At 53.1% G+C, this 19806-nt stretch overlaps 3 protein-coding genes across 15 annotated transcripts; 1 reads left to right on the top strand and 2 right to left on the bottom strand.

Annotated features, from left to right (window-relative positions):
* The first annotated feature begins 2358 nt into the window (after nt 1-2358).
* On the top strand, nt 2359-3562 carry SDHAF1 (succinate dehydrogenase complex assembly factor 1). The gene has a single exon (XM_007101083.4). It carries the CDS (start codon nt 2445-2447, stop codon nt 2799-2801), a length of 357 nt encoding a protein of 118 aa, XP_007101145.1. The 5' UTR covers nt 2359-2444; the 3' UTR covers nt 2802-3562.
* Nucleotides 3563-9977: 6415 nt separating this feature from the next.
* SYNE4 (spectrin repeat containing nuclear envelope family member 4) lies at nt 9978-14046 on the bottom strand. 8 transcript variants are annotated; one of them, XM_055082699.1, is made up of 8 exons: nt 13755-13898; nt 13407-13557; nt 12766-12909; nt 12341-12535; nt 12021-12269; nt 11151-11228; nt 10281-10328; nt 9978-10185 (listed from the first exon to the last, which is right to left on the bottom strand). In XM_055082699.1, the coding sequence occupies exons 1-8, from the start codon at nt 13880-13882 to the stop codon at nt 9985-9987; spliced, it is 1194 nt and encodes a 397-aa protein (XP_054938674.1). In that variant the 5' UTR covers nt 13883-13898; the 3' UTR covers nt 9978-9984. The 8 variants fall into 8 exon arrangements, with proteins under 8 accessions (XP_054938674.1, XP_054938675.1, XP_023988316.1 ...); XM_024132548.3 differs by lacking the exon at nt 10281-10328 and adding an exon at nt 10389-10447 and having other exon boundaries at nt 10008-10185; XM_024132547.3 differs by lacking the exon at nt 10281-10328 and adding an exon at nt 10389-10447 and having other exon boundaries at nt 10008-10185; nt 11151-11254; nt 12011-12269.
* Nucleotides 14047-14178: 132 nt separating this feature from the next.
* On the bottom strand, nt 14179-19475 carry ALKBH6 (alkB homolog 6). 6 transcript variants are annotated; one of them, XM_007101084.4, is made up of 7 exons: nt 19399-19475; nt 18528-18610; nt 18145-18213; nt 16741-16801; nt 16206-16357; nt 15886-16002; nt 14179-14687 (listed from the first exon to the last, which is right to left on the bottom strand). In XM_007101084.4, exons 2-7 carry the CDS (start codon nt 18606-18608, stop codon nt 14259-14261), a joined length of 909 nt encoding a protein of 302 aa, XP_007101146.2. In that variant the 5' UTR covers nt 18609-18610; nt 19399-19475; the 3' UTR covers nt 14179-14258. The 6 variants fall into 6 exon arrangements, with proteins under 6 accessions (XP_007101146.2, XP_007101147.2, XP_054938678.1 ...); XM_007101085.4 differs by lacking the exon at nt 19399-19475 and adding an exon at nt 19005-19114; XM_055082703.1 differs by lacking the exon at nt 19399-19475 and having other exon boundaries at nt 18497-18558.
* Between the last annotated feature and the right edge of the window lie 331 nt (nt 19476-19806).

The raw sequence follows: 19806 nt of genomic DNA on the forward strand, positions 1-19806 counted from the left end.
AAAAAAAAAAAAAAAAAAGAGTGCTTGGTATAAGTAAGTGCTCGGTATAAGTAAGTGCTCAGTAATTATAAGCTGTGATTGCTCTTGCAGCCATTTTTATATTATCTTTGGAGAGGCAGTATGTATAGCAGAGTGGTTAAAAACACAGGTCATGAAATCAGATCCCTGGGGTTTGAAACCTGGCTCTGCCACTTACCAGCTATGTGAACCTGGGCAGGCTATGTTACTTCTCTGGCCTTGGTTTCCTAAGAGGCAAGAGGCATATGGTGCTGCAGATCTACCTTCTCAGAGTGTTGGTGAGGATTTAATGTCACTTAAAATATCAAGTGTTTAGGGACTTCCCTGGCGGTCCAGTGGTTAAGACTCTGCCTCCCAATGCAGTGAGCGCAGGTTGGTTGGTTTGTTTGTTTTTTTACACGTTTATTTTTTTATTTATTTTAAAATTTTATTTATTTATTTATTTATTTTTGGCTGTGTTGTGTCTTCATTTCTGTGCGAGGGCTTTCTCTAGTTGGAGCGAGCGGGGGCCACTCTTCATCGTGGTGCGCGGGCCTCTCACTGTCGCGGCCTCTCTTGTTGAGGAGCACAGGCTCCAGATGCACAGGCTCAGTAGTTGTGGCACGCGGGCTCAGTAGTTGTGGCTCTAGAGCACAGGATCAGTAGTTGTGGCGCACGGGCTTAGTTGCTCCGCGGCATGTGGGACCTTCCCAGACCAGGGCTTGAACCCGTGTCCCCTGAATTGGCAGGCAGACTCTCAACCACTGCGCCACCAGGGAAGCCCGTGAGCGCAGGTCTGATCCCTGGTCGGGCACAGCCAAAACTTAAATTAAAAAAAAAAAAAAAAAATTAAATGTTTTAAATATTCACTATTTTAAAAATAAACTGTTTTAAATATTCACTATTTTCAAATAAATGTATTACATAAAATAATATAAATTAGGTGGCAATATATTAAAATATCAATAGCATCATATTATATTGCATATTTTATTAATATACTGTGTCATACATTATCTTATAAATAAAATATTAAAGCACTTGAAAGAGTGCCTGGCACAGAGTAGTGCTCAGTAAAGTTACTAGATTATGAAGACACAGGTGAGAGAGATGTGACAGGATCCAAAGGCTTTTTTTTTCTCTCTCTCTCTCTCTAAATCTCCCTTTTAAGAAAGTGTTTTATTACGGAAAATTTCAAGCGTCACAAAAGAAGAGAGAATAGTGTTATGAAACCCCATTACAGTTACAAATATTTTGCCATTCTTGCTTTCTTTTCCTCTCACACTTTTTGTTTTGTTTGTGCTGGAGGATTTTAAAGCAAATCCCAGACCTTATTCCTCTAGCAAAGACCTGGGTATGTATTTCTGATAGAGACACCGAGGGGATTCATAGCGGTTTCAGATCTCCCGTTTGACTCCCAAACTCCGACCCTCTCACCCATCCCTGACCCGCCTCCCCTCTAGCAGAAGAACCCACGCCCAGCGCAGCTCGCCGCCCAGGTGTGCCGGGTCGTGGTCGCACACTGGGCGGAGGGTTCCCGGGTTATTGTCCAGCGGTCCCCCACGCTCCGGGTGCTGGTAGGGTCCGAGGGGGTCGTGGCATTGCGGGCCTCCCAGCGCTACGAGTACGCCTCCGCGTAGCCTGCGGGGACTCTAACGTAATTGAGGCTGACCTGATACTCCCTGGACATCGGGGTGCCAGCCTAGTCGAAGTGTTCCATGTGGGCTGGACTCTGGGCTTCAACAGCTGGGGAGGCCGCTCCCTCTCCTACCCTCGACCCGACTCATGTCGGTAGAGGGCGCTACCAGCCCAACTCCCTGCGCTACAGGCTGCGTCTGGGGGCTTACAGCCCACACCATCTCTCACGCCATCTTCTCAGCACCGAGAAGCTTGTCCTGCCAGCTGTGACCCAATACTTCACTGCGTGACCCCGTGCCGCTGCCCGTCCCCAGGGTTGGGACCCTCGACGCACACCTGCTCTGCGGGTGGGAACGCACGGAGCTTCCCGAGATTGCTTTAATAAATAACTGAGGACAAAAGCATGCCTGTGCCTGTCTTCTCTCTCCCAGTGCCCCCAGCGCCCTGAGGCACACAAGGACTCCAACCTCTAGCTCTCTCCACTCGCAGAACCCAAGAGTCAGGTCAGGATCCCCTGGTCCCTTCCGACCCCAAACCTAAGAGTCTCAGCGCCTAGCGCCCTCCTCCTCCAGGCACTCAGAAGTACCGTCCTCTAAAGGACACTGATTTCCTGTGGGGAGGGCCAGTGAACCAGCAGCTCCGCCCCTCACTCACAACATTGTGACGTATAAGCAGCGACAACCTATGGGACGCGACGGCGCCGCAAAGCTGGGAAGCGTCAATTGTCGCGTTTCACCGCTTCTCCCAACTGTGCTGCCGCGCCACTCGGTGGGGCGTTCGCTGTGTGAGCCCGCGGCCCAGCTGCTACCATGAGCCGGCACAGCCGGCTTCAGAGACAAGTTCTGAGTCTGTACCGCGAGTTGCTGCGCGCCGGGCGCGGAAAGCCGGGCGCCGAGTCGCGGGTGCGGGCCGAGTTTCGGCAGCACGCCCGCCTGCCACGCTCCGATGTACTGCGCATCGAGTACCTGTACCGCCGCGGACGGCGCCAGCTTCAGCTGCTACGCTCGGGTCACGCCACGGCCATGGGTGCCTTTGTGAGTACGCGGGGCCCGACTGAGGAGTCCCCCGGCGCAGGGGCCCCAGGGATCCCACCTGACGAAGGTGACGGCACAAGGAGACCGCTGGACAGCATGGGGGTACCGAAGACCGCGCCGGATGGACGGTGACCGTCACCCGGTGGCTCAGGGGAACCGGGGGCCCGCCTGACTGCGTGGGGGGACCGGGGAACCGGCCTGATGGAAGGTGAGAGGTGAGAGATCTTGAGAGACCAGATCGACAGATTGGGGGAATTGAAGAGCCCTCCTGGCGACGTGTAGGGTGCGATGGCGAGAGATGCCCGACTTTGCCCGATGTATGGTAACGGGTCAAACTTACCCATGAGGGCTTGGGTAACTTACCCAGAGCCTGGGTCGCCGGCTGGCTGGACTGTCAAGCTGATAGCTACTTACCCGAAGGCCTTGGGGAGCCAGGACGCCCCGCGCTGTTGGACAGAAAGAGACTGACACGCCCTTCTCTAGACCCCGGAGAACATACCACTACTGGCTCCTCAAGGAGACTCCCTTCTTTGTGTGTAACTATGAGAAGAGCAGACTTTTTTGCTGAGGAGTTTGGGAAGATGCCCTGATGGCAGGTGAGAAGCCTGAAATCCCCTTAGAAAAATCTTTCACCCATTGTGACAAACTAGGATCAGTGAGGAAGCGGGTAGGGAGTCTCTCACCCCAGCTAATCAGTTAAAGACCCCCTCAAGACCTCTACGTGATACTTCTGAGGGGGACTCCCGATTCCTGCCCCTTTCCCTGCTCAGGACTGTTGGACAAAAAGGCAATAAAATTGGGGATGTGCTTACTTCCCTGTTGGTGGTCTTAAAGATTTAATGTTTGGGGGGATTTTTGAAGAGGCACGCACACACACACACCCCAACAAGTGACCCTCTGGCAAGGGATGGGTGTGGGGACCTGTCTCTTCCCCTCTGGAGCCCTCTAGAATGGCAGATTGGTTGGAGCAGCATAGTTCTCTCTCCTGGGCAGATCGATGGAGGGGACCCAGCCTGGCTTGACCCCAAAGAAGCCCCAGTAGACTCCTTAATGGAGGGTAGTGAGGCAGGAGAGGAACAGTGGAGCTGAGGAGACCTGGCTGGTAACCCCTGAGGTAGTAGTGGGGCCCTCAAACCTGGCTGAGGAGTCCAGCCTCAGCTACAAGCTGGGATTTTTGTTAGCAAGGCCGAGGGGTTGGGGAGGAGAGGTGGACCCAAAGGCCACAGGCGTACCTCCCCCCATGGACCTGCCCTAGATATTCTCTGGGGTACTGCATTTTGCAGCCCTCAGCTGTATTTGCACTGATGTCGGTTAAATAAGTGGAAAGCACTTGAATGCAGTTGAGAGGAGGAGGAGGACGACCTCAGGAAAGGAGCCCAGACCTCAGATCAAAGGTAGTATGGACAGAAGAGAAACACAGTCTCTGCCCCAATCCCGGTAGGGGAGGCAGGAACCCAAATAGTAATAAAGTTGGGGTGCAATTTAAAGAATTATAAAGTGTTTGCCAGAATGTAGGGTTAGGCTTCTAAGCAGGGGGACCAGTGTGGGTAAAGGCCTGGAGAGGGCGAGGGGAGAAATGCTGGGGCCTGGAGTGCCCCAGAGCACAGGCTGTGCTGTTCACGCAAGTGGCTTCTACTTCAGCTTTGTCTCTGGTTGGTACTCGGCCTCCACGGCCATGTTCATCTCTCTGCCTCAGTTTCTTTCGCCAGGGTGATGCTGTTAATCCTGGCCTGACTCCATTTCGGAGTAAAAGCCAAAGTCTTGAAAGTGGCTTAAGGGGTTAAGTCCTACCCATCCAGCCCCCATTACATCTCCACTTGCATCTCCCTCCTCTTCCTCTTGCTCACTCCTGGCTCCAAGATCTTGAGCCTTAATAAGCTCCAGGATGGGAGCTTCTGGCAGGGCTGCAGGCAATGATTGAGTTCTCACTGGGGCTGGGTATCCTGGTCAGGAAGGGAGACATTCACTCGGGTATTACAGAGGAATGGAGTTTGTCTGGTAGAGAGGATGAGGGAGGGGATTGCCTGATTTGAGGGAGGAGGTTGTAGGTGAGTGAGCAGTGATTAAGAGCATGGACCCTGGAACTGGAATGCCTAGGTTTGAATCGCAATTTCAACACTTACTGATTACATGATCGGAGGCAAGTGATTTAACCTCTTTGTGCCTCAACACCCTTATCTGCAAAATGGGCATACTAATAGTGCCTCCCTCCTGTGGCTGTTATAATGATACAGTGAATTAAATACATGTGGCAGCAGATGATGATGTCCCAACCCCACTTGTAGCTGCAGAGGAGGGTTCCCAAAAGGCTGCCAGCTTCCTGCTCTGAGCCCCTGCATCTCTGCTCCTCTGCTTGAGGGCTTTCGGGGAATTATGGGGGGTGGGTTAATACCCTTAGGAGCAAACTACAGCCTGTGGGGGACAGCAGTCACTGGATAAGTGCCTGTTGTCTGGTGGGACAAATGAAATGTGTTCTATAACGTTCCCTGATGGGACTGAGCCCCAGTTGCTCACAGTGGCTATCACTCCATGAGCGCGTTTTTTGATTTTCCCCTGCCCTGTCTCACTCTCCCCACTCCCTAACTCCTGCCTCCTGGGATCACATCCCAAATAAACCACCTTACTGAAGTCCTTGGCTCAGAATGTGCTGACGTTAAAGCCCCCCTGTTGGTAATCTCTGTGTCTGCTGCTGTGTTTTTCACTCTTCTAAGGCACAGGGTCAGTGCTTCTCAACCTGTCTGTTAAAAGAATCTCCTGATCTAAGAAAATTGCTATAAAGGACTTAAGAGACTTGGAATAACTTGGAATATGGATTGGGGGTTAATAATAGACTTGAATTGAGTTTTTAAATTTCCTGATTCCAATAACTGTACTCTAGTTGTATAAGATCTGTACTCTTGATCTTAAGAACTATACACTGGGGCTTCCCTGGTGGTGCAGTGGTTGGGAGTCCGCCTGCCGATGCAGGGGACACGGGTTCGATCCCTGGTCCGGGAGGATCCCACATGCCGCGGAGCAACTAAGCCCACACGCAGCAGCGAAGACCCAACGCAGCCAAAAATAAATAAATAAATTTATAAAAAAAAAAAAAAAAGAACTATACACTGAAGTATTTAGGAATTAAGAGTATCATGTCTACAACTTACTCTCAAATAGTTCTAAAATATGTGCACATATATATTAATGAGAGTGTGAATGGTGACGCCCATGGGGTAAAATGTTAACATTTTATGTGAATGTGGGTAAAGGGTATATGGGGGTTTGTTGTACTGGTCTTAAAGCTTTTCAGTAATTTGAAACAAAACAAAAAGTTATAAAAAAGACAATGGTCATATCACTGGTCATTCCTCTTTGGGCACCAGAGATCTTCACACAGAGGATACATTTTTACAAGAGATTTGAGAAGAGTAAAGCCTGTATCTTCTGAGACTTTATAAATCTCTCATGCGTACCTTCTTCACAGATTTAGCAATCAATTTAAATTTCTGACCTTTGAAATAATAACATCTGCTCTCCCTTACAGATTCTGATCTCCACCCTATTGGGAATGATGGGTCACTAGAATATGTTCCTGTCTTGGGTCACAAGCTCAGTGGTCCCAAAGGGGCGACCAGGTACATGAGGTGTCCCAGTGGCGCCTTGGGGAATTCTGGGAAACTCACAGTACCTGATGAGGATGAGGAGCCAGCCACACCCCCAAATTCCCAGCACTCCTGCTCAGCTCCCTCCCTCAAATAGTGACATCCTAGGTGTAAATGATGGGGAGGAATGACTAGAATTTTTTTTATAGTAGTAAAAGTGTTGTGATTAGATTTTTTGCCGGGGTGGGGGGGCAGGGGGGTGGTGTGTGCACGCGCGGCACAGCTTGCAGGATCTTAAGTTCTCTGACCAGGGATCGAACCCGCGAGCTCGGCAATGAAAGTGTGGAGTCTTAACCACTGGACCGCCAGGGAATTTCGTGATTAAATTTTAAAACAGAATCGATCTTCTGGAGATGGTCCATGAATTGCTGGTGAATAGAAAGATACGATGTCTAGAATTGACTTCAAAGTAGTAATCTAGGAAGAGGGGAGTGAGCACCTGGGAGCATTAAACGGGATTGGCCCTAAGTTGATAATATTTGGAGCCAGTGATGAGTTCACAGGGACTTGTAATGCTGTTCCTTCTCCTTTTGTACAAGTTCAAAAATTATCAGAATGGGGCTTCCCTGGTGGCGCAGTGGTTGAGAGTCCGCCTGCCGATGCAGGGGACACGGGTTCGTGCCTCGGTCCGGGAAGACGCGTCCAGAGCCTGTGCTCCACAACGGGAGAGGCCACAGCAGTGAGAGGCCCGCCGTACCGCAAAAAAAAAAAAAAAAAAAAAAAAAAAATTATCAGAATGAAAGCTGAAAACAACAACAACAAAAGCCCCTCCAGTGCCCATCTCACTCAAACTAGAAGTCCTCACTGTGGTCCACAAGGCCTCACCTGATCTGGCCCTACTGCCTCTCTCACCTTACCTCTTTCCATTCTCCCACTCCAACCACACTGGCTTTCCCACGTGCCAGGCACACTTCTACTTCAGGGCCTTTGCACTTGCTGTCGCCTCTACCTAGAATGCTCTTCCTCCAGGCCTGTACTGTCCAGTATGGTATCTGGGAAGTACCTGTGACTTGAGCATTTGAAATGTGATTAGTGCAACTGGGGAATTTTTTTAATTTTATAAATTTTAAGTAACTTAAAATTTTAAACTGTAGCAGTGTAAAATATTTTGTCATTAAACACAGCTGTATTGTTTCGGTAGCACTACATTTCATTTTATGCATTGAAAATTAAGCATCTGAATTGAGATGTGCTATAAAGTATAAAACACACACCAGATTTCAAAGACTTAGTAAGAAAAAAGGATTGTAAAATACCTCATTATTTTTATATTGATTACATATCGAAATGATAATATTTTGGATATGTTGCGTTAGAGTATAAATTAAATTTAAATTAATTTCACCTGTTTCTACAGTTTTACTGTGACAGCTAGGAAATTTAAAATTATATTTGTGGTTCACATTATATTTCTGTTGGACAGCACCCCTCTAGGAGTCCCCCTGGTTTGTGTTCTCACTGCAATTTGGTATAATGACTTAATTATAGCATAATGATATAATTGTCTCCCTGATTCTTTCTTCAACCATCCTAATTGTACCTCTCCCCCTTTGCCTTTGCCCACATTAGTTTTCTCCTTAGCACTTAACCACTCTCTGACCTGTTACATATTTTACCTGTTTCTTTTACTTACTGTTGCTTTCTCCCACTAGAATGTCAGCTCCACAGGGACCAGGATTTTAGCCTGACTTGTTCATGATCATAGCCCTGCTCTTGGACCAGGACCTGGTTCATAGCAGACTCAGTCAATATTAAATGAATGAATGAATGAATGGCATGGATTTGCTCCATTACCCAATCGGTTGGGTCAGTATTGCCAAGACTCTGCCTGTCCCATTTGCTGGTAACCCCAGGAACACTATGCCTCCTCAAGGACAGGACCTGGCCTGGCATTTGAAACAGAAAAGATCTAAGTTTGCATCCTGACTTCTCCCCAAACTTGGAGTCACTCCCAGAATCTGCTGCTTCCTGCCCCCTTCCCTCAGTGTCCATTTCCCCTTCAGGTAACAGCTCCCTGATTTTTTTTGGAGAACAACTTCTCCCCCTGTTTTCTGTATACATGGTTCAGTCAAGGCTGACTGCAGCCCCCAGTGAAGTATGTGACACTGGCTTTGGGTCTTTGGTTGGAACTGTAAGGGAAGAGTAACTCTCCTATTGGCTGCTAAATTGGTGGGATGTAGGCTTGGAGGTTTTGAGGGGCACTCTGGCGATCACTTGCATAAGAGTGAAGCCAAAACAGAGGAAAGAACTGAGCCTCTGGATCCAGCTGTGCTTACAGTCCTGAACTTTTCAGTTACCCACGAAAACAAATTCCCATTTCTTTTTAAATCAGTGCGGATTTGGCTTCAGTCACTTGCTCCCTGTGTGGCCTCAGACTGGTGGCTTCCCGTCTAGAGCCTCAGTTTCCCATTCTGTTAAGCGGGGCCACATCATTGGGTGGTTGTGAGAATTAAAGGAGAAGGAATCTGTCTTAAATGCACATCCAGGAGCCTAGCACAGGGCCCCTGCCTCTGTTCTTGAGTCTGGTTCTGCTCCACCTCTTGTCCTGATACCTTAAGCTCTGGGGAGAGGATGAGCTTAGACACCTGGGGCTGGGGACCGGACTCCAGGACTGAGGCCTGGCAATTCAGCACGGTGACCTGGGAGAAGGGGGCTTTCACAGTCCTGCATCAGTGATGGCCAGCCTGGGAGCCCACCACGTGGAGTGTTTGAACAGAGCACGTGGATGAATGCAGGTCAGGGGCTATGGCAAGTGCCGTCGGCAACCCAGCACCAACGTCACCTGCACCCCTCCTGCACACCTGCACCCCTCCTCTAGCAAGCACCTGTGCCTCTTTGCCTGAGGGTCTTTTACAGGCAGGAGAGGCTGGAAGTGCTGGGGAGTTAATATCTCCAGGAATAATTCTTAACCAATGAGAGATAGGAGCTGGTACATATATGCCACTACTTCTTCACCTCTTGGGTGGAACAACTTTGAGTGTGTCCCACAGTCTCCCAGAGGTCCCTAGGGGGATGGCACTCTAGGTGCCCAGAGCAGCAACCAGCTCATTAACTCCTTTCCATGGCTCACTTCCCATTCCCCTATTAATTTGCCTAGGATCAACTCCCTAAAAAACTACCTGTGCTTGAATCTTTGTCTCAGGGTCTGGGGGAACCCAACCCAAGATGGGCTGATTCAGTTCCATGTTCTGTGCTCAAGGCAAAGGGATCTGTGGAGGGGGCTGTCCAGATGTGCCAGGGCCATACCCAAGATTCTTAGTACTCAAGCACCCAATATCCCCACACATCCTGCTATAGACTGAATGTTTGTGTCCCCTCAAAATTCATATGTTGAAATCCTAACCCCCAAAGTGATAGTATTAGGAGGTGAGGCCTTTGGGAGGTGATTAGGTCATGAGGATGGAGCCTTCATGAAAGGGATTAGTGCCCTTATAAAAGAGACCCCAGAGGATTCTCTGCCCCTTCTATGTGCGGATACAGTGAGAAGACAGCCGTCTATGAAACAGGAAGTGGGTCCTCATCAGACACTGAATCTACAGGCACCTTGATCTTGGACTTTACAACCTCCAGAACTGTGAAAAATCAATTTCTATTGTTTATAAGCCACCAGTCTATGTTATTTTGTTACAGCAGCCCGAACAGACTAAGACACATCCTTTGACAGTGACCATTTATTACATATGTCTGGACTGTGTACTCAGATTGGGGGAGGGCCATTGACATAGCTGAGCACCAGGTAAGGTGTCCTGGCCAGTCGGGCAGGAGAGCAGCAGGAGCCCCCTGACATGGGCAGGAGCAATGTGGTACCCACCAGCAGAAGGAAAAGGAGGAGGAGGAGGAAGGTCAGGGGCCTCCTGGATGCAGGAGTGGGGGCTCTGCAAAGGGAAATGCAGTGTTCAATGTATGGGTGGGCTGCCACCATGAGCCCTACCCCCACACCCATCTCCCAGGCATCTCACCCAGGGTCTACCTCCAGCATCACATCCTGGACATTGGGAGATGCTTGCCTCATCTTGTCCTAAAGGTAGAGAGCAGCCAGCAGTACCACACCCCCAGACCCATCTCCCAGGCATCTCACCCAGGGTCTACCTCCAGCATCACATCCTGGACATTGGGAGATGCTTGCCTCATCTTGTCCTAAAGGTAGAGAGCAGCCAGCAGTAGAATGGGTGGAAGTGATATTTAATGTGGTCTTTACCTTACTACCACAGACCTACAGAGCTGGGCTTATTTCTCCTCCTTTCCTAGCACCCCCTCCATCCCCAAGACCCCACATGGACTTGGAATATCTCCAAGTATAGTGGATGTCTGTCAGTGCCTGCCCTCCATACAGTCTCCCTTTTCCTGGTAACAGTGGTTCAATTTGGGGAGAAGGGTGTCATACCTCCCTACTTCCCTGAACTCAAAACTCCACCTCCATGGTTAGGCATGTGACGCAGATCTGGCCAACCAGAGCCCTCCATCAGCTTGGCTACTGTGATTGGCTCAGGGTGTAGGCCATGACCCAAGCTGGGGAAGCAGAAGTCAGCCCGAGGACTTGGCTGCTGTAGGTCAGTGGCACTCTCTCCTCCTGGGGTGGGTAAGCCAGTGGGAAGTGAGTGTGTAGCTGCTGGGGCAGCCATTTTGCTGAGAAGGAATCCACCTTGGAGAAGTAGAGCCCAAGACAGGGAGGGACTGAGCCCTGACAGTACTTGAGGTCTTGAATTCAACACCACCTGGACTTTTCAGTTACATGAAGAAAATAGCATCCTCTTTCTTGTGTGTAATTCAATTTGGGTTGGGTTGCTGTCACTTGCCATCAACATTCCTGAGTGATACACCTGGCTGAGGACCAACTCACCTGAGACTTCCGGAGCAGGGACCGTCTTCGATGACCTGTTAAGTGTTTCCGGTGGCTGAGGCCTGACATGAGCATGTCCTGTGGGGAGAGAGAGGAGTGGGGTCCTTGGAGAATCAGTGACAAAGAGAGACAAAGTTGGGGAAGGGCCAAGATGGGGGAAGTGTCACAGAGATGAGATTCTGGGGGAAGAGAGAGATCTCAGGGAGAGATGAAGAGAGGGGCAGAGCCAAAGAAACCAAGAGAAGAGAGAGACATTATTTATTTATTCATTCAACAAATATTTAATGAGCATCTGTTACATGCCAGGTACTGTTCTAGGAGCTGGGGATACTGTGAGCATGGAAACAGGCAAAGTCCTGGCGTCCACTGAGTTTATATTCTAGCAGGAGAGAGAGAGACCATAAGTTAATAAATGTATAATGTCAAGACGTGGTAAATGCTGTTTGGAAATAAAGTAAGAGGATAAGGAGTGATAATGTTTGGAGGCCAGGGCAGGCCTCTCTGAAGAGGTAACATTTGAGGAGAGACTGGATGGAATGAAGTGAGGAGGTGAGCTCGGTGTGCCTGTGGGGGCTTTGAGATGGGAGTGTATTTGGAATATTTGAAGCGCCAGGAGGCTAGTGTGGCTGCGGTGGGGTGAGTGAGGGGGAGAGTGAGAGGAAATGAGGAAATATAGGTACAACAGAGACACCTGGAGGCCAAGAGAGGCAGAGGGGGAGAGGGAGGAGACCACTGAGACACCAAAAGCAAAAGAGACACCGGGAGAGACAGAGCCATGAAGACCTCCTCAAAAGGGAAAAAGGGCCCTGCTAGGAGACACACAGAGGGTCCCTTGGGTGCCTGGGGGGAGGTGACCCCACCTGCTCTCACCTCAAGGCTTTGTCCCCTGCCCTGGGGGCCCCTGCGGCCACACAGCTCACAGGGAGTCCCTGGTGTCCAGGCTGTCCTTTGCCCCAAAGGCCCGAGGCCCCCAACGTCCCCCGCCGGGTCCCACTCCAACTCTGCGGGAGTGGGGAGGCTACTGGGTGCCCAGGGCCCCCAGACCCCACCAGGTCCTGGCCCGTCTGAGTCCCCCTCGACCTCCAAGTCCTGCTCCAGTGTGCTGGCCTCCTCAAACACCTGGTCAGAGGACAGAGGTCATGAGGGTTGGGATCGGCGCCTGCGCCAGGGACCTCCAGGGTTGGCCATACCAGGCTGTAGCTGACCAGCTGGGCCTGCAGCCGCCACAGCTGCCGGAAGATGCTGTCTCGGTGGGCTCTGAAGGCCCTCAGGACCTGCTCCAGGGATGCCCGGGCCTGAGGCTCGCTCCGCTGTGCCAGCCCCTCACCGAACACCAGCAGTGCATCTAAACGCTCAGCTGCCCCACGCAGGTCTGCCTGTAGGGCCTGGGTACACACGGTTGGACATCACCGACACCACACCAGCCCATCCCCACCCCCCGCCTCCATACACACACAGCAGGGGCACCAGAGACCTGAGACCTGTAGTCACTATCCCCACCCCCGCTGCCGTCCAGACACCTGGAACATGGAATAAAACCATTTCCCACCCGGGGGAGCTGGCACCCACTCCTGAGGCCCTGCCCGCCCTCCCATCTTGGCTTCCCACTACCCACCTGCAGCTGGACCATCCTGCTCTGGGCTGATGCCCAGGGCCCCAGGCCTTGCTCCAGGTCCTGCAGCCGGAGGCCCAGCCCCAAAAGGCAAAGATGCAGGCTGTCCTGCTCAGCCTCCAGTACTTCCCGGCCAGAGACGGGGTGCTGGGGAACACAGGGGGCTGAGTCAGAGCCAGTGAGCCAACCAAGACCTGGCCCGCACCCATTGCACGCAGGCTCCTGCCTTCTGGATGCTTCTCTGTAGCAGAGTCCATCTCTGGGTCTGCACCAGGGTTGCTCCCACCTAGAGAAACTTCCCAGTGGAGCCAGGCCTGAGAACCTCTAGTTCAAATTCTCCAGGTTTTCAAGGCTCCCAGAAACTTGTACATATAGGGCCTGGGGATCTGGAGAGGGAGGGTGATGGAGCTGGATAGCCCCACAAGGAATGGGGCTACACCAGGGCCAAGGATAAAAGAATTATCTCTCAGTTGGTAAAATACTGAATAGTGATAGTTAAAGAATCATTGTCTAGAGCATCCCTCCCCACACAGATGCCCAACACTTTTCCAGAATCATCACCTCATCCCCGGTGTAGAAGCCAGATCCTGGGAGACAGACAGGAGGTAGGGGCTGGCACAGGGGCCTAGTTCACCTCAGCTCACCTCACGGTGTTTGGCCCCAGCCGAGTCCTCATGAGAAGGGGGCGTTGGTAATCTGGGGAGGCCAGCAGCAGGCTCAGTGCCCCTCGGCCCACCCTGGAAGGGCTCGGGAGGGTCCAAGGAGTCCTGCCCCAGCTTCTGGGCCTGTTCTGACCTGGGTTGGGGAGGGGGGGCATTGACAGGCCCCTGGGTGAGCCTAGGTGCCCATTATCCACCCTACCCTACCCCTGTCCCCATTTACCTCTCTCATGTCCCCAGGAGATCTTAGCTACAATACCTCCTACCCTCAAAAGGCCCCTGCTACTGCCCCCACCCTTTTGGGACCACAGTTTCAAAAGCCCCAGCCCGTACCTGATTCTCTCCTCTTCAGAGGCAGAGCAGATGGTGCATCCAGATGCGTTCAGTTCCCTAGGGGCTCCAGGCGGGTGGCTGAAGGGCTCTGAGGGGGGTGTAGGGCCCAGGTGTGGGGGCAGGGCCATAGTGGGGAGCCTGAGGACAGAGAGTCAGTAAGGATCCCCAGTAGGAGCCCTTTTCCTGTCCTCCCAGACTTCCTCAGTAGGACTCACCCAGGCCTGAGGCAGCCAGAAGCCCAGGGGCAGGCTCAGCTCCACCTCTTTCCAGGAGGAACCTGGACCCAGGTAATTTGATGCCCTGCTCAGGTGATAGTAGCACCACTTAACTCCTTCCTCCCTAGCAGACCAGTAGCTGAACCTCCCAAGCTCACCCCACCCACCTAAGGGGTTTCCAGATATAACCCTGCCCCTCAGGAGCCCTGGATTCTTCTCCACTCTGTGACCCGAACATCTGACCTCGGGAGCCCACACCGTCCATCTAAGGTCCCGGACGCAGCGCCCCTCAGGAACCCAAACATCTGGCCCCCCCCACCCCCAAATGTCCAAAACCAGAGTAAGATTGTTTTGTTGGTGGTTTATTTGGAATGGGGCCTTTTCCTGTGGTTCCCTCACAGGTACTGGGAAAATAACCCGGGGGGAACCGCCTCTGCCCACTGGGCGCCAGCAGTCCAGAGCAGGCGAGAGCTCGGGCATCCGAGCGGGTCCTGGGTCCTGGCGTCACTTGCTGAGCAGGAGGCCAGCGCGCAGCACGCGGGGTACGCGGCGGATGGTCAGCGAGACGCGAGTGCCGCGGACCAGGTGGGCTCCAGCCCGCGCCGAGGGGCAGGCGGCTGCGTTGCGCGGCAGGGAGGCGGCGTCGAGCGCATCTACGCTGGCGGCAGCGATGCCGTGGAGGAGGCGCGTGTAGGCGGTGCCACGGAGCACCAGCAGGCTGCGCGGTTCAAGCAACAGAGAGGTGGCAGGCCGGGGCGGGGGCCGGGGCTGCGGGGCGGGTTGAAGGTTAGCGGGTCCCCAGAAGTTAGGAGTGGGGTAGGCGAGAGGTCAGCGGGTTTGGGGGTTCAGGGGGCGAGGGTCAGCGAGTCCCAGGGGCAAAGGCTGAGGGGCAAGTGTGCTTCTAGGGGTCGAGGCTTTGGAGTGAAAATCCCGCGGGTGCCAGGGCCAGGCTTGCAGGGAAGTGGAGACGGGGTGGTGTTGGGGTGTCAGCAGTCCCTCGGCAGGGACTAGGCTGCAGATGGGGGTGTCTCAGGGCCTAAGGGAACTGCAGCTGGGCTCTGCAAGGGGCTGGGGCCGGGACCGAGGGATCAGTGGTCCCAGGAAACTGAGTGGAACTGGGCTGAGGACTTGGCTGAAGCCAGGAAGGGAGGAAGAGATGAGCAGGTGTGGTCTGGGAGGATGTGCGGATATCAGGATGTTTTGAGGACACCAGCAGAGTGGGAGGGGGTGTCAGTGCATCCAGGAGCATGTAGGATTAAAAAGGGCAGCCGTAAGGAGCAGCTGGTGTCAGGGTGTCCAGGGGAGTTTCTGTGTACACTGGGGTGTCAGACATACATCAAAGAAAGAGGTCAGGGAAGCTGCTGTCGTGAGCAACACAGAGGGGAGGCAGGATATCTGGGGGCCCTTGAGCAGCGAGTCATGTGTTGAGGTGCCAAGGAGAATCTGGGGGTGTCCTACATGACAAATCACATTATTGGAGTGGGAGGTAGAAAGTCTGTGTTGGGGTGCCTGTGCAGTGGCCACTGAAAGTCAGGTTGTCTGGGAGGATGTCAGAGACCCTGAGTGGCTGGTGTTGGGCTATCTGAGGATATCAGTGTCTGTTGGAGAACTGGGGAGCCCTGCATGCGGTATTGGAGCTCTCTGAATGTGTGGAGCCAGGGGATCTGTAGGATGTCAGGATATTCACTCAGCAGATGGGGGTACTGGGGTATCCGTGGATATCGTGATTTCTAGGGCACCCTGCAGGCAGATGGGTTGGGCATCTGGGCGGATGTGGGTGCCCTCCATGAGGGGACAGAGGAAGATGTCTGGAAGGGTATCAGGGGTACCCCACAGGCAGGTGGGATTGGGGCCTCTTAGAGGATATGGGGTGTCAGAGTGCCCACAAGCGGCTGGGGCAAAGTCTCAGGGCCCACCTGCTCCGTAGGGTCATCATCCTCTGGCTGCCGAGGCTCGTAGAGGTCCAGCATGGTGTGGGAGCCCAAGCTGATGGTGCTGACGGTCGGGTAGTACAGTGGCCCATCCTCGTGGGGCTGGGGAGTGGGTACCAGGGCTGGACAGGGCAGGAGTCCACAACCCCCACCCTCAGGTGAAAGCGGGGCTCCCCAGCTGGGGACAGGGAGGTGAGTGTTTGGTTGGGGTATGTGGCTGCTTAATGAGAGTGGATGTGGGTCGACATGATGCCCTGCCCCATGGTGGATCCGAGGTCTGGGGGTCGGGGTGAGAGTGTGGTTACCATGATGCCCTCCCCAGGCAGATACTGGTTCACAAGGACATGGTTGGCTGGGAGACCCCCAAAAAGGCTGAGGTCAGACACTTTGTCCACATAACGCTGAAGCCACGGTGGCAGCCGCTCAGGAACCATCCCCCGGGGATGGGGGAGCCCACCTGGGGGAGGGAAATGGGGTGCTGAGGGCACCCAACCAAGGAGCTCTGGCATGTAGAGCCCCCATTAGGGATATCCCAGTGGTTGGTAGCACTCTGACCTCCTCGGGGACCCCTAACTCTTTGGAGATCACCACTCCACCCTTCAAAGGTTTCCTGACTTCTCTAAACCCCTAGAGATACCTTCCAACTCATCAGGAAATCCCTAAGTCCTCAGGACCTCCACTGACCCCTCAGAATCCTCCTGGCCCTTGGGACCCCTTGAACCCTCAAGGACCTCCCCCCCCGGCACCCTGACGCCTCAATGTCCTGAGACTATCCAACCTGAGCTGCCTACCCCAGTCCCCAGCCCTAAATCACCCATGCCCACAGCCGGAGACACTTACCCCAGTTCTGTAACTTCCTCCCGGAGAGCTGGGTCCACTTTGGTTTTGGGGCATTGAAGACCTGGGAGGTGGGAAGGGGGTCAGTCCTTTTCCAGGACCACCCTCTCTGATTCTCCCACCCAGGGCAACATAGGGGTTTTCGCCTAGGGTGGAAATGGGTCATCTCAGTGTCTGTGGGATCATTCTCTGAGACAGTGTTCCCAGGATTTTGTTCTTTGCCCTTTCCCCCTGTGGAGGCCGCTGGCCTCAAAGCCCCTCTGTGTCTAGGGATTGAGGGAGGGAACCAGGGCTACACAATCAGGGTCTGAATCTACTCAGAGCTCTGGGCTGGGTTGGGCTCTTTCAGCCGAGCAAACAGTCTGCACTCTAATTTCCTGATTCCTGGGCTATCTCAGCACAGTCTGAGTCCTGGAACCTCCTTGTTCCTCTTGCCTGGGGGAGAAAACGTGCTAAACTGGGCTATTCGGTATAGCCAAGAGAGTATGTTGAAAATTCTCCACTGCCAAGACCCCAAGGGTCTAAAAAGGGTTATCTCAAAGAAGTCTAAGAAATCTCCTTATTTCCTTCATTGTTATGGGGCTGGAAGCGGCTGTCTCAGTATGAGAGTCTGAGTTTTGGAGCTAACTCATTCCTGGGGCTCAAACTAGACAGGACTAGTTGGGATAGCACAGGGAAGATCTGTGCTCTATAACCAAGCCTCTGGGGCTGCAAAGGGCTATCCCAGTGCACAGACTCTGAGCTTTGTAAAATTCTCCTTTCCCCAGACCTTAAGAATAGAGTACAGACTGGGCTATCTAACACAGGTGCTCTGTGCTTGGTAACCTTGTTCCCAAGACTCTGGGTCTATGCTGAGCTGTCAGCACAGGGAAGCGTTTTAACATTCTGAGGCCTGGGTTATCTCAGCACAGAAATCTGAACACTGTAAATTCTTCATTCCCCAAATCTCAAGGGAGTGAACTGGGCTATCTCAGCCTATGTTATAAGCTCCTTCTCTCTAAGGTAGCCGGATAGGGCTGTCTTAGCACAGGGAGTCTGAACTCCATAATAACCACCACCTTTCTAAGAATCAGTTTGGGGAGTTCCCTGGTGGTCTAGTGATTAGGATTCGGCGCTTTCATTGCCATGGCCCAGGTTCAATCCCTAGGGGAATGAGATCCCACAAGCCCCGCGTGGCGCGGCCAAAAAAAAAATAATAATAATCAGTTTGGTTTCCCCTAAGCTTCCTGGGAAAAGCCCTTTCTGACAGGCCCCAGCAGGTGCTGAGAAAGGAATAGGGAAGGTGGTGAGGGATGGGTGCCGGGTGGCACTCTCCCTCCTGCCAGGATCTTCACTGTGACCTTTCGGGCTCTCCCACAAGAACTGGGGGTTGAAGAGGGTTCCGGGAAGAGGGGAAAAACAGGTCACCTGTCGAAGCAGATACTCCTCCTCTTCCTTGGAGATGAAGTCAGGGACATAGTAGATTACAGGTGGTGCCTAGGATAGAGAGATTCCCCCGAAGGTGTGACCTTTGGACCCACACAGGGGTGCTACCATCCATGAGCAGCCCCTCCTCTGGAGCGTAGCTCAGGATGTCCCCAACAGGCCAGGGCATTAAGTCGAGGGACCAATGGCTATTTGGGGGATGGGGAGGTGGGGGTGAGGGTAGGGCTAGACCCTGAGGGTAAGGATGAATTGAGAGGGAGGGGGCAGTCCCAGCCCACAAACCCAGGAGTCAGCCTGCCTATCCCCACTCTATCTCCCGCCCTCTAGTTCCCACCTTCACCCTCTGCACCCCGAGTCCTGACAACCTGCTCCACCCTGAATGGTTCCAGAGCTGGAACCCTGGCGTCCTGATCCTCCATTGACATCAAGTCCGTGTACCCGGTCATTCCTGTGGGGAGGGGAGAACATGCTGAAGTCACCAAGCCTCCCACCCTCAGACTGTGATCCAGCTTTCTGCTCTTATCATGGGCCAGGGCCTCACCTCAGCCCTCTAGTGAAACTCACTTGGTTTCTAAAACCTAGATGTCCTCAGCATCTCAAAAGCCACACAATGCACCCCTAGGCTCCCTGCCCAGACACAATGAGCACCCACAGTACTCCCCCCAAACTCCATCCACCAAATACCCATCAAACTACACGTTTGCCCTCTCAAGCCTCTACAGAGAACAACCTCAGACTCCACTGGGAGCTTTTCTTAAGAGCTCCACACATATCCCCCAGGGCTGCACCCCAGACCCCCTCTAAACACCTTGATTTGAGACCTCATCCTAAAACCTTCAGACCTGCAATCCTGAGCCGGGCTCTCTAACAATATTCGAGGGCCTCATAGACCCTCCTCACGCCTCAAGCCTTTTCAGACGCTCCATTCTGAGCACGCTTGTGCCCCCAATCTAAGCTTCCTCAGACACATCCATTTTCAGTCTCCTTGTATCCTCCCCACTCTAGACTCCCCTCAGACTTCTGTTCCTGAGCGCCCCTCCCCTGCAGCACCCTTGGACCTTTGACCCTGAGCCTGACCCCTCTTACACCTTCCCTCCCTGAACCCCTCGGTTCCCCCGACTCTGTCTTCTAGAACCCCACACTCTTAGCTTCCTCGGACTCCCATCTGAGCTTCCCCGGATCCCCACTCTCAGCCCTCTTGGACCCCCATCTCCGCCCTCGGCGCCCCAAACTGACCGTCCACCAGTGACCCCTCCAAAATCCAAATTCAACACCCCCATTCCCTTCCCAGCCACTTCCGACCCACATGGCCGACGCAGGAATCCTCAGACCAATGGGAATTCTCAAAGACTCTAAGGCTCCTCCTAACACCCAATCGGCGCTCTCACACACTATTGTTCCGCCCCCTCACCCTCGTTCAGTGACAGGCTGTGCCTCCCGGCCTCTGAGCCACTGGGGCCCCTTCAGAGACGGGTCTTCGTCTGGCATCGACCAATCAGAGCTCCAGAACCGGACCTGTCCACGCTGCGGAGAGCCCAGAAAGGAGGGGCAGCCGTGGCGGCCACAGGAAAAACGCGGTGGTTGGAAGGACTCCCCGCAGGTTAGGCCATCCTATATAAAGCCGCAGGGATGCGAGATTGCTGT

Source organism: Physeter macrocephalus, unplaced genomic scaffold (assembly GCF_002837175.3).
Source record: "Physeter macrocephalus isolate SW-GA unplaced genomic scaffold, ASM283717v5 random_225, whole genome shotgun sequence".
Classification (NCBI taxonomy): domain Eukaryota; kingdom Metazoa; phylum Chordata; class Mammalia; order Artiodactyla; family Physeteridae; genus Physeter; species Physeter macrocephalus.

Bases quoted from the DNA above. Each gene is read 5' to 3' on its own strand.
- SDHAF1 (XM_007101083.4), top strand. From the start codon at position 2,445: ATGAGCCGGCACAGCCGGCTTCAGAGACAAGTTCTGAGTCTGTACCGC.
- SYNE4 (XM_028484751.1), bottom strand. From the start codon at position 13,882: ATGGCCCTGCCCCCACACCTGGGCCCTACACCCCCCTCAGAGCCCTTC. The intron at 12,910-13,406 runs GTGAGCTGAGGT...TGTGTTCCCCAG, and splicing joins CTGGGGCCAAACACCGTGAG to CACCCCGTCTCTGGCCGGGA. The intron at 12,270-12,340 runs GTATGGCCAACC...TCCTCTGACCAG, and splicing joins AGCTGGTCAGCTACAGCCTG to GTGTTTGAGGAGGCCAGCAC.
- ALKBH6 (XM_007101084.4), bottom strand. From the start codon at position 18,608: ATGACCGGGTACACGGACTTGATGTCAATGGAGGATCAGGACGCCAGG. The intron at 18,214-18,527 runs GTTGTCAGGACT...TCTCTATCCTAG, and splicing joins AACCATTCAGGGTGGAGCAG to GCACCACCTGTAATCTACTA. The intron at 16,358-16,740 runs GTAAGTGTCTCC...TCCCTCCCCCAG, and splicing joins GAGGAAGTTACAGAACTGGG to GTGGGCTCCCCCATCCCCGG.